This window comes from Neophocaena asiaeorientalis, unplaced genomic scaffold (genome assembly GCF_003031525.2).
Source record: "Neophocaena asiaeorientalis asiaeorientalis breed wild unplaced genomic scaffold, Neophocaena_asiaeorientalis_V1.1 scaffold246, whole genome shotgun sequence".
NCBI lineage: Eukaryota > Metazoa > Chordata > Mammalia > Artiodactyla > Phocoenidae > Neophocaena > Neophocaena asiaeorientalis.
Genome location: NW_020174551.1, coordinates 4,220,218 through 4,233,226, shown reverse-complemented (window position 1 = coordinate 4,233,226; position 13,009 = coordinate 4,220,218). Strand labels below are relative to the sequence as shown.

Genomic DNA, 13,009 nt, shown 5'->3' with positions numbered 1-13,009 from the left:
AGGTAAGGGTGAGGAGTGGATGTGAGGGCAAACACGCCAAGGCCTTCCAAGTCCACGGACAATAGGGTGGAGTGCAAAGCATGCTGGCCCTGGAGAGTAGGCAGTCTTGGGTTTGAATCCTGGCTCTGTCATTAACTAGCTCTGAGACCCTGGCCAAATCACTTAACTCCTCCGAGCCTCATTTTCCTCATCTACAAAAGGGGGCAAGAAAAACTATATCTCACAGGTCATTGTGAAGATTTAATGAAATAATAGCTGTAATATAATACTAAGCATTCAACAACAGTTGGTTTCCTTTCGTCCAAGAATTTATGATTTTTAATACAAAGAGCAATTGGGCATTTGGTCAAGGTCATTAAGCTTCTTTGTATTTTGAAAGAAGGAAAAGGAGCAGAGGAACTTTCCTTTTGGAAACTCTGCCTTGGTGGGGTAGGTGATAAATTGCTCAGTAATGATACTGGGGGATGATCTAAAAAACATTGACGGTATCATGCATGATCGATTCATTCATTTCACAAACATTTATGGGTACTCACTTTTTTCTGGAAGCTAAGATTTAGATGTGGCTCCTGCCCTCAAGGAGATGGTAACCATTGGACAAAGAGATGAATTGTAATGTATGATGGTATGGGAATGCTCACAGAGGAGGGAGTGATGGGATAGCTCTGTCTAGGGAAGTGGGAGAAGCTTCAGTGGGTGATGACATTGGAGTTGTGTTTTGAAGGATGAATAGGAGTTTTCCAGATGTAGAAACATATGCAAAAGTGTAGAGTCACAAAAGGGCATGGGATGTTAGTGGAACGGTAAGCTCTTCACATGGGTGGGGCCTTGAGGGGTCCATAGTCATGGCGGTGGCTAGAACAAGTTGCAGATACGGCTAGAAATGGAAGAGAAAGCCAGTGCTTGAAGCGCTTGGTACAAGAAGTTAACGACTTTATCCTGTAGGGAATGAGAAGCCAGCAGAGACTTTTAAACTAGGGAGTCACCCACCATCTATAAGCTAGAATTTCACAAAGTGACACATTGTCCCAGCCTCTCTCATGGCCTCAACCATAGGGCTGATGCATGTCATTATATAAAGCAGGGGCCATGTACACATCTCATAAGACATTAGAGCATATGAATCAGAGAAATGAGAACAGGGGTTTCCCCTTAATATTAAATTCAGAGTGGAAAAAGTCATTAACTTATCCTGCAGATGCTGAAGGGCTCAAGGTAAATATTTTAAACGTTCTCCTCATTTCCACAAAGCCCAGAACATCAGAGGTGAGATGATGATGCTTGTGGCTATGAGACGGAACTTCAAGGATTCTGATGAAACGTGTGCTAGCCCAGATCTGTCTGAATGCTGAAAAGGACTTTGTGTCATATTCTAATGGAAAGGAAAACACAAAATGATAATAATATAGCCCTTTATGCTTTTCAGAGCCCTTTCACATAGATTATTTCATTTAAGCCTCATGACAATTGTGTACTGTGAGTACTATCCCATTTTAGAGATGAAGAAATGGAGGTCTGAGGGTCTCATACCTTCCTAGGGTCTGCAAAGAAGTTATATCCAAAGCTGCCACTGGATTTCTAGAGACACAGACCAGGGCCTTCCCTGAACCCTGGACAGTGCTCTGCCTACCTGTCTCCTTCCGTACGCCAGGATGGCTTCTTTGAGGTCCTGAAGTGTGTGCAGTTCAAGATCCAGCCTCTTCCTGTGGCCTTTGGGGCAGTAGGGGCCTTTACTCCTCTCTTTGGGGGTCAGTGCTGATATGGCTAAGCCTTCCGAGTAGAGGATCAGGGCACCCTTTCTAGTGCTGAATGTTTTAGGAAGAAAGAGGCTCCACATGTGCTGGTTGGCATTGCCCTCATCCTGCGGTTTGCTGACCAGGGTATAATCTTCTGGGGACTTCCAGTTCAGGTAATCCTGCAATGGAAAGAAACCTCCTTGATTGGTCCACAGTGGAAGGCCCTTTTATAGGAAATACTGCCTGGGCAGGTGTTTGGCATGTTTTTAGTGACTGGTTTTCTCTGAATTGCTCACATGGTGTCACAGAATACATTCACTCTTCTTAGCAACTGTTTTTGTTCTCTGCCTCTCAGAGTTAGCAGAACCTAGGGCACGATTCTGTTTTACCCTATATAACTTTCAGGAGAGCCATTTATGCCTGGAGGCTTAAATAGGGTAGAGTGTAGCTTCCAGGCCCGTTAAAATTTCCTGGTATGCAAGTAAGTCCTCAGAATTACCAAGGGCAGCAGATAACTTTGAAATTAGACCTGGACCGGCTGGCAGTTTAAATAGGAGAAAACCATTCCAGCCCATCACTTCAGCTGTACACAGGGAGAATTTCCATACATTCTAGATGCTATGTAACGTTACCTAATTTGGCTGTTTAAGAGCCTATAAAGTAGTTACATATCTTGTAAGTAAGTAAATGCCATTGGCCACAGAGGTCCTTTGAAAATTTATATGTCTTTTAATACAGTGAAAGTCAAATATCATGACAAACTACAACAACAGAGGAAATCTCTGTGTGATCCAAAATTTTTCAAAGTACCCCCAGTGGATTTCTTATTCCTGGCAGGATTCAATGAAATAAAATTCCAGTACAACAAGGGAATTTTGCTACCTCTTTAAAATCTTCTAAACTGAAAAAATTTTTGGCCTATATTACATGTGAGTCCTGGGGGTTGAATTCCAGAAGGTTCAAGGAAGCCATTGAATTGGCACGAATATTTCAGCATTTCAACCACAGAGCATAATGTCTAAAAACCAAACAGCCATCAGCTTGCCTAGAACACAGGTGGAAATTCTGGTCTTGTACCAAACCGCCCAATTTCTAGACAATTTGGAATCTCCTCCAGTCTAAAGCAAATGAGGCTGTAAGTCAGTGTGTGAGGGGGAGGACGAGGGCCCCAGTGGCAATCTCTGTGTGTCAAGCAAACTATCTTGTTTTCTCGAATTTAAGAAAAGGAGGAGGGACAATCTTCCAGTGATCCCCACCACTGGACCAACAAAACAAACCAAAACACACAGGGCTCAGCCCCAAATGAAAAAATAGAACATTCCTCCTCCACCCCCAAAATATGCTTTTATTCAGCTGTAAGACTCACCTCTGGTTCAAAATAGACTTCTAGCTTCTGTTTGTTCTGGACCAACTTCCCCTGTCCCCGGCTCAGGAGAGAGAGGGTGAACATATTTTCCCTCTGACCACCCTTCTCAAGGGCAGTTCATCTTGGTTTTGAAGGCTGAAAACTGGTCACACCTCAAGATTTCCTGAGCTCAGCAGTGAGCCCAAGAAGACCACAAACACTGGGCTTTTTATTAAATACATTTTCCCCTCATACAGCAGCTTCTTAATAACAACCAGTCACACAGTTTAGACAGTGTGTGTCTTTGTCGGGAGAAAAAATAAACCGCAAACCCAGACTCCTCAAGCCCTGGATTGTCAACTCTCTGGGCAACCTCTCTCTCCCCTTCGCCTGTGCCCTTGTTGTCCCGGGGTCCTGTTGCTCTGTTACCGGCCGTGCACCTCGGCAGATCTGGGCCACAGCACCATCCTTCTCATTGTGAGCGGAGGTTGTTTCCTGGTTGCTATGGCAGCACAGGGAAGTGAAATCCCTTAAGCCGGACTAGGCAAGTCAGGGACTTCGGAGGACAGGGTTCACACCCTGCGGGGAGGGAGGGTCAAATGGACATCGAAGAGACCAGGCTCAGATTTCAAGTCCTGATTTTGGGATTGGGAGGGTGGGTATGTTGGGATATTTTTTCTGTTATATTATAGTATTGGTCTTGCTTTTAGAGAGCATCTCCCCCTTCTCCTGATACGCGAGCCTTTCACTGTCAAGTGATCATTAACAGACTCAGAGGAATCGTCTAGGTCACCTAAGGCGACCTGTGATGTTTTCCTTGGCTGAGTTCCAGGGTCTCCTCAGCTGGACAGGAGTCCTCTTTCTGGTGGTCGCTGCTTTGCAGGAGTGAGTGCAGGACACTGGGAATCTCCAGATTCCTTTGCATACCTGGATGTCACTTGGGCACCTCCCATCTCTAGAGGGAGGGGGTACTTGGGAGATGCGGGTGGGGACATTTTTGTTGTCACAATGACTGTCCGCTGTCCTGCATAATGAAGAATAGTCTTACTCCGAATGTCAATGGCATCCTCTTTGAGAAACACTGCTGTGGCCTAGGCTGCTTGGTTCTCCTTGATACTGACACTGTGAGGAGGACAGAACTGGGGGAAGAGGGTCAGAAAACAAAGAGACATTTTTGCTTATCTAGGACTCTGCTTTGGTCTGGAAAAGCGACCTGCCTTGTCATCTGTCATCAGAGCCTTCAGGGCAGTCCCACGGGAGCGCCCCCTGCTGACCTGGATGAAGAAGTGCAGCTGGCCCCAGGCCCACTTACCTTTAAATCTCCGTCTGTGGCTGTCACTTTTCTCGGAGGCAGGCTCAAGTCTCATGAGGAAGAAATAGAGGTCATCGTGTATAATTAGATTGGGCTTATCATGGGGAATCAAGTCAGTGAATGCAGAGGCTCAAAACAGAATTTAGTCAAAACCACAGTGGATACCACTTCAACACCCATTAGAATTGACTGTTAAAAAAAAATAAAAACAAGCACAAAAAGCCCAGAAAATAACAATTGTTGCTGAAGACGTGGAGAAATTGGGATCCTTGTGCACTGTTAGTGGGAATATCAAGTGGTGCAACAGCTATGGAAAATAGTATGGCAGGAATTCGCTGGCGGTCCAGTGGTTAGGACTCTGAGCTTTCATTGCCAAGGGCCCTGGTTCAATCCCTGGTAGGGGAACTAACATCCCATAAGCTGCGTGGCCCAGCCTAGAACAACAACAACAAGAACAACAAAAACCAGTATGGCAGATCTGCAAAAAATTGAACATAGAATTACCATACGATCCAGCGATTCCACTTTTGGGTATATGACCCCAAAGAGGTGAAAGCAAGGACTCAAGCAGATGTTTGAGCACCCATGTTTACAGCACTGTTATTCACAATAGCCAAAATGTGGGAAAAATTCAGGTGTCCACTTTTTTTTTTTTTTTTGGCCATGCCGCATGGCATGTGGGCTCTTAGTTCCCCAACCAGGGATCCAACCCGAGCCCCCCACAGTGGAAGCATGGAGTCTTAACCACTGGACCTTCAGGGAAGTGCCCAGGTGTCCACTTGACAGATGTTAGATGAATGGAAAAACAAAATGTAACAAACATATACAATGAATATTATTCAGCCTTGAAATGGAAAGAATTTGGATACATGCTACAATATGGTTGAGCCTTGAAGACACGATGCTGAATGAAATAAGCCAGTTACAAAGGGACAAATATTGATATTGTATGATTCCAATTATATGAGGTACTTTGAGTAGTCGAATTCATAGAGACAGAGTAGAGTGGCGTTTCCCAGGGGATGTGGTAAAAGGGAATGGAAAGTTAGTGTTGAATGGGTACAGAGTTTCAGTTTTGGAAGATGAAAAATTTCCGGAGATAGGTGATAGTGATAATTGTACAACGATGTAAAAGTACTTAATGCCAATGAATGGTACATTTAAAAATTATTAAAATGATAAAATTTACGTTATGCATATTTTAGATTTTGAGTTAAAATCTAAAACAAATGTAGAGCAAAGAAAACAGAAAACTGAATTTAGCACTTTATAATGTGAAAGCCAATTGGTCAGCATAATTGTAGGGTGAATTCCTCACAACAGATGAGACAAAATTCTACAAACTGAGGGTTCCAAATAGTTTCCCGGGTCTTAAGCTACAGCTGCTGTCTCCCATCCCCTTCTCCATCCCTTCAAAGTGCCAAAAGGACCCTTTAACAAAGCTCTACTGGGAGATTACTATATGTGAGATGTGGTCTCTGCCCTCAAGAAGCTCCCAGCAGGGTGATAAGACAGGTGCGTGTGAGCCAGTATCTGAAAGATGATGTGACAAGGTGATATGGAGGTGGAAATGAGTAGGTGCCCTAGGAAAGAAGAGGGAGTGGTGGTGGGATGATGCATGATGGTGGGCCTTGTAGAAGGTCACGAAGATGAGGGATATTAGAGGTGGGCTTTAATGGACAGTAGTGGATAGTGAGGAGGGAAGATGAGAGAGCATATGGCAGGAGGCATGGAAAGGAAAGTCTAAGATCTCTGGGGAAGGGACAACTTCTTTGGTGTAGCCACAGCCTCAGATACCATGGACAGAGGTGAAGCTGGAGAGACAGGCCGGCTGGCCAAGGCCGTGAAGGCCACATGTCCCTGCGAAGGCACCTTGGACTTTATTCTTCAGGTAGGGTTTTTTAAATGGGGGGTGATGTGATTCTACCTGGATTTTAGAAAGATAACTCTGAGAACAGTATAAAGGATGGATAGAATGAGGGATGTTAGCTTATTTCATAAAAGTGAACTTTTAGGACCTTGCATCCCAGGCCAACCTTCCCTTGGGTGTGAATGAATTTGTCAAATAGGCCAGGAATAGTCACTTGCTAAATGGCCTTTGAGAGAGACATAGAAGGGGAAACTCCATACCAACTGCAATGAAATATAAATGTTGCCATTTTGAAAATGCCATTGCTCAGGGAAGAGAAGTAAGGTAGCATAAGAGAAAAGTGACGGAGTGACTGGGACAGGAATGAGAGCCATTGTTGTCATCCAAGGAATAACTCCAAGTTTTGCCATCGGAAATTCTTCCTCTGAGCTCACCTGACTTGGAAATGTTAACTCATCTATAAATGGTGAAGTCGGTCCCCAGGAAGTGATCTTTCTGAGTCTAGGTTGAATGAGCATCTCACCTGGGAAAATAGCCAGGTGCCCATCTGGCCCTCTCAATGCTGTATAGCAAGGCTGCTAGGCCCCTCTGGGGTTGGAGTCTGGGAGCAGCCAGACCAGAGCCCGAAGTGGGCCTCTCCTAAACTGTCGTGTTTACATCCATGCTGTTTAATATGGACAATGAACAGATGTACAGATCAATTAATAGACATTTAAAAGCATTTACTCCATCCCCACAGCAGTTTATGGAAAGTGCATTTAGAAAGCAATCGAAGTTATTGCTATTCTAAAGTGGTAGGGGTTCCCAGATGAAAGGCCCTTGTAACTGGAAAGTATTTATAACTCAAGAAGAAACCCTCCACACCCATGTTATATAACACCAACACCATCTCCTGGCATGCCTGACCTGTCAGCCCATGCAGCATGTCTGTTTAAATTACTCTGTAAATTCTATAGGGTGGAGACCTTGTTTTTATGGTTTGTAAAGCATCACGAATAACCGTGGTGCTCTGTAAATAAATAGAAACCACATGAAACAAAGAAAAGATATGTTATTTAATGGCCATGTCCCCAGAGCATCCAGGAATTTGTCCCTTGCTCCAAAGTGCTTTGAGGTAAATGGATGCCACGTTGGGGCAGTAGCCTGTGGGATGGTGCCAGGGTCCTCATCTCCCTTTAAAGGGCAGTGTGAGAGTGTGGTCTGGGAATTGTAGTCACCTGCATGGGCAGCCTACAAGAGGAGCTGTTGCTGTTGTCCTTGTTACTCCAAGAGGAAGGACCAGGGCAAGAGAAATGAAATGATTTGCATAAATGCAAATGATTCGTTCATCCACGGATGAAACAGAGGCGAAACGATACCTTGTCCAAATCTTGTCCTAATCCAAGCCTATTGTTCATCCCACTTCTGCAACAGAGCAGCAGCTATTCATAAGTAGCTACATTACATCATGGCTAATATCCACCCGTCAGGAAGCTGCTGACTGAGGCCATCACAGCGCCCTCTTCCGCCATGAAGCTGGTGACTGGACCCTGGATCTGTGTCCAGCTACTGTGACCACCTCAGAACACTCATATCTCCCCAACCTTGTTTCTCCTCACTTTAGTTTGCAAATCTAGTTGCAGGGGAATCTAGGAAATCACATTTTAAGCTTTCCAGCCTCCTACACTGGAGGGAAGGTGGAATGAAGGTTGGTAGAGCCATCTGCGGTTATCTGCCATAAGCACCAAAGACGAGTTGTATGAAAAAGTCCAAACAAAGGATTTTTTAAAATATGGGCTGTGTATATGACAGTCAGCATGGCCTTGCATTATTAAAACTCTTTCTATTTGCTTGTGTTTTATACTCCCAACTAGACTGTAAGTCTTTGGAAGGAAGAGACCACATCTTATAATTCTTAATACTTCCCATAGCACCCCTTACATATAGTAACAACTGAATAAATATTTGTTGCTTGCTTTTAACATGTGCAGCGAGATGTGTAATGATCTTGAGCCAGTATGAGCGGTGTATGAAAAGAAGAGAATTAGGTCAAAGCCTGTTTCAGTGATTAGTAGTTTGCCTGTAGTACAAAGCTCAGAGTCCTAGGTCAGAGTCACTGACCAACGAAAACTTGGTATTTAGAGGCTGAAGGGCACCAAGAGAATCAGTGTGGAAGACACAGAGCTCTCAGCTTGTTGGAAGGAGCACAGACTTGATGAGGATAAGTTCCTTGGCTTGTTCAGAGGGTAGGGTTAATTTCTCATGTAGCCCAGGTCAGGTTTGAAAGAAGAAAATGCAAAAGGCAATCAAGAATACTCTAGGGGCTTTCCCGTCCGAAAAAAAAAAAAAAAAAAAAAAAAGAATACTCTAGAATCATAGCAGGGGAGAAAGTGTCAGCGATGACTCTGCTCCCTTCCTCTCCTTATGGAAAAATTATGACCACGTGGTCCGTCTAGTTGAGTAGTGAGAGGGCTGGGGATCTATTTACTTTAGATCTTTCTGAAGAGTTTGCTTTGGGAGTCTAAAGTATTTAGTTATGCTTTTGCTCAGGGCTTATTTTATTAGTAGGAGTGCTCACAGTAATTTCAAGCTTTTAAATTTATGGTGGAGAGATAGTAAGTTTAGAGGAGAAATAAAAATCACACATTCTTCGTTCTTTCGTAACATGGGGGAAATCAGTCATTATTTTGGCTAGCGGCTCAGTCACTAGGGGCAAATGGAACAGACCTTCATAGGAGCCAACTTGTGAAGGGTGATGAAAGCAGTGGCAATTTCAGTTCTAAGTGGAGAATCTCAGAGCAGATGCCATTCGCCAAAAGTACACGGATGCTGATAACTTAGAACCATTGACTATTAGCGTAAGAAGGTAAAATGCTTTACTTATGAGGTTAGTACGGTGGTGGATAAATTTTTCCTTTTGATTTTTGTTAAATATTGGTACAGTGATGCTTATTTAATTAACAAGATGATTTATGTAAGGCACTGAGTGTAGTGCCTGGCCCATAGTATATACTCAATAAATAGAAATATATATATATATATATATATGTTTTTTTATTGGAGTATAACTGCTTTACAACATAGTGCTAGTTTCCGCTGTACTGTGAAGTGAATCAGCTCTATGTATACATATGTCCCCTCCCTCTTGGACTTCCCCCCACCCATTCCACCCCTCTAGGTCATCACAGAGCACTGAGCTGAGCTCTCTGTGCTATACAGCAGGTTCTCACTAGCTATGTATTTTACACATGATAGTGTATATATGTCAATCCTAATCTCCCAGTTTGTCCCACCCTCCCCTTACCCTCTGTGTCCACATGTCTGTTCTCTACATCTGCATCTCTATTCCTGCCCTGCAAATAGGTTCATCTGTACCATTTTTCTAGATTCCACGTATCTGCATTAACATATTTGTTTTTTTCTTTCTGACTTACGTAATTCTGTATGACAGACATAATTGCATCACACAATTGAGAATACACATGAATTCTCTCCCTGCTATTAGCACACAGTAGTGAAGTTTTGTTGTGCAAAATGATGCTCTGAAAGCCATTTTCTCACACTAGGGACTCTCATGTGTAGTAGACAGTAAGTCACTGGGTTGTACAACTAGATACTTCTTTGCCATCTGGCTTCCAGTTCACTGTAAACTCTCTGATGAGAATGGTTTTTACACTTTCTAACTACTACAGAGTAAAAATTGTCAGCTGTCTGCTAATCATTTTAGAGAAATGTTAATTTGATAACATGTATCTTTTCAGCGACATTGTATTGCATAAAGCAAGGTACACAAATACCTCCCCACTGTTTGCTCACATTAGTGAGGTTTTGATGTACAAATCAAAGTCCTCACTCTCAGCCTAGGAGGAGAGCAGCCAGGGAGCTGGAGCTGACAATCTGAGGAAGAGGAAGGGGCATCAGGGAGCCTGGGTTCTGGGAGAACTTCCCCTCAAGGCCCACATTGCTAGAGTTCACTTTGTGAACCCAGGAGCCCCTAGCCCACAGGTATACTGATTGCCTGTTACTCAACCTTTATAGTTTCCTCTGGGAAAGCATTCACATCTTCCCGAGAACTGAGTTAAGATGCAAGTCCCTCTGCAGAGATTGAATTAACCATGCTGTGCAGGAATGGGACCCAGAGTGGATCCCTGGCTTTGGGATTGATGGGGGAGAAATGAGGGAGAGGAAGAGGTGGGGCAAGATGGAGGATGGTTTCCCTTGGGATGTAGGTCAGAAGGCCTGTCCACAGAGGCTTTGCCTGTTTCCCCATTCTCCCAGAGAGCCAGCCTGTGCCCGTGCTCCTCCAGGCAACAATCTTAAAATGGGGCAGGGGTTGCTAACCTCGGGCTGGCCCGAGGAAGTTCTGTAAGTATATGTTTAAGGAAGGAGGGGAGCATTTCCTTCTTATCTTGCAGAGCAGACCCACCTGGGGCAGCAGAGTCCCTTCTCAGAGGCCAAAGACCAGATACAACTCTACTCACTAGTGTTATCACAAGTGTGATCAGATGTGAGCAGTGCCCTTTGCAGAACCTTATACTTCTAGCCAGCCCTTGTTCATGCCAACCTCTGATGCCAACCAGCTCTACAGCAGGTGTCCGGGCCAGTTATTAGTCAAGCAGGGAGAACATCTTTGAAAGGGTACATTCCAATGAGATAGGCGGATAGCAGGGGTAGCTTTTCAGATTTTACCATAATCCTCCCCTTGACTCGCTGTCTAGACGTAGTTAGGTGCACAAAGGGTTAACAGGTCTCGTAGGACTCGGCTGCCAAGTACACTTAATGCTCAGTCCAGCACTCCCGGCTTGTATTCTTACGCTGCTGGAGTGGTCTGTTCATGGCATCTGGTTCCCTGGCAACAGCTTTCATTGGCTCAATCAAAGCCCTTTCTTCTTAAGAAAGCTCCTACTGAGACGCCCACCACCACCACTAATCACCATCTTAACTCAGGGCTTAGGATGCAGCTGGTATGAAAAATAGCATTTGTGGATGTGAGAAGATAAAGCAATGGACTGGGTTGGATACACCTGCCTTGTGTGATCCTTGTACTGTTTTTCTAGAGGACCAGTTGGAAATTACCTGCTTTTCCACTGGGACAGGGAGAAAGCCTGGGCCAGAAAGTTTCCCAGAGCTGGCTTTCTTTGTTCTGCAGAAACCCATGAGCCGCTGTGATTCATGACTAGCTGTTTCCTGGGCTGATCTGTGTTATAACTGCGGGCTCTGTGCTCTGACAAGGGGCGTTGCTGAGCTGAGGGAGTTCAGACGACGAAATCCATATTGTGGAAGGCTTGTCCCCAGTCAGCCACAAGCTGGGGGAAGAAGTCTGCCTCCAATAGAACCCGGGGAGTCTGGCGGCTGCTCCACCCGCCCCAAGAAGTCTCAGCAGCTCCAGATTTGCTAAGAATAGCAGGAAAAAGTAGCTCTTCGTGCAGCATTTGGGGGAAAAAAAAGTTGATGAGATTCTCTAATAAAGATGGGCATTTTTAGGGGAATTCTTTAATCTTATGGAGAATTGCTTTGAGTTTTCTTGTTTTGTCTAGGGAATGGATAAAATGAAAGCAATAAAGTAGAGATGAGGACAAAGACAAGGTGTTCTCACTTTTGGTTCACCCATACCGATCCATTTAATTCATTTTATCTTTTTTTAAAATCAAATTTCATCCCATGTACTTATTATACTCACTGAAATCTAAACACATAGCATCATTCAGGAATTAAAGTGTTCAGAATTCACGGTAGTATTTACAAAAGATGTTGACTTTTGGCCTGGCCATCCATCCTAATATTTGTGCTGCCCTAACCTTCTGGTTCCTCAAGGGAAAACAGTCATCCTGGTCGTGGTGCCAAAATGTAATGGGACAGTTGACAATTCAGAGACAGGGTTTGTGGCTGCTCTGCTTGGCAAGCGAAGGTCCTCTCCTGCAGCTGTGTGTGTGGATGAAAGGCTCTCTGTGTCTGATACCAGCCTGTCTGCAGCTTAGCAGGGTAAGGGCTCTGGGTGGTGCTACCTCACAAGCTGTTAAAATGTGTTATTGAGGGCACTTAACAGAAACAACACACATTTGAGAGTTATTTGGGCACTAGGCTTGTTCCATCTCTTACTAGATGTGTGATGGAAAAATTCTTCACCCCTCTGAGCCTCAGTTTCCTCATCTGGAAAATGGGGATGATAGCATTTATCATGTGGGGCTATGGCAAGGACTAGGAGAAACAATGTGCCACCCCCAAAGATTCTGATTAAATTATTCTGAAGTAGGGCCCTGACGCTAATCAGTTTTAGGAGCTCCCCAGGTGATTCTAATATTGAGCCAGCGTTGAGAACCACAGATGCAGCAGATGGAAGGCTCTCTTCGGTTATTTTTTAGGCTGAGGAATTCCTTGAACATCAGGGATTCTTGGGGATGGAGATGAAGAGGAGGTAATAATAAAATTCCTTAACTCTTTCTTCAGATCCAGGAGTTACAACAGATTGGAACGGACGTGTAGCCTGGTGCAGTGGGAGCATTTTCATTCTCTGTCTTTGAGCCCTTTCCGGATAGGTCTTAGTCAAATAGTTTTTACATTAAAAAAAAGAAAAAGGAAAAAAATTATTGAGCATCTACATGAAGGTTTCGATAACAGATAGTGTAATAGGGATAAATAGATAAATATATAGTCCCTGGGTTCAGGAAGCTCACAGCCTAGCAATGGAAAAGAAGACATGCTACAGTGAGCCTGTATGTTACTGGGCTGGGCATGATTAAGTAATAAGACTCTGAGCTGATTTTCCT

The 13,009-nt window shown here is 44.1% G+C and overlaps 1 protein-coding gene across 1 annotated transcript in view; it reads right to left on the bottom strand.

The window, feature by feature from the left end:
* The window catches only part of KIAA2012 (KIAA2012 ortholog), a 113,373-nt gene extending 110,187 nt beyond the window's left edge, over positions 1-3,186 (bottom strand). The window contains exons 1-2 of the mRNA XM_024757369.1: positions 3,103-3,186; positions 1,631-1,915 (exon numbers count right to left, since the gene is read on the bottom strand). Of these exons, the coding sequence (XP_024613137.1) occupies positions 1,631-1,915; positions 3,103-3,186 (369 nt within the window). The remainder of the gene's footprint in view (positions 1-1,630; positions 1,916-3,102) is intronic.
* Between the last annotated feature and the right edge of the window lie 9,823 nt (positions 3,187-13,009).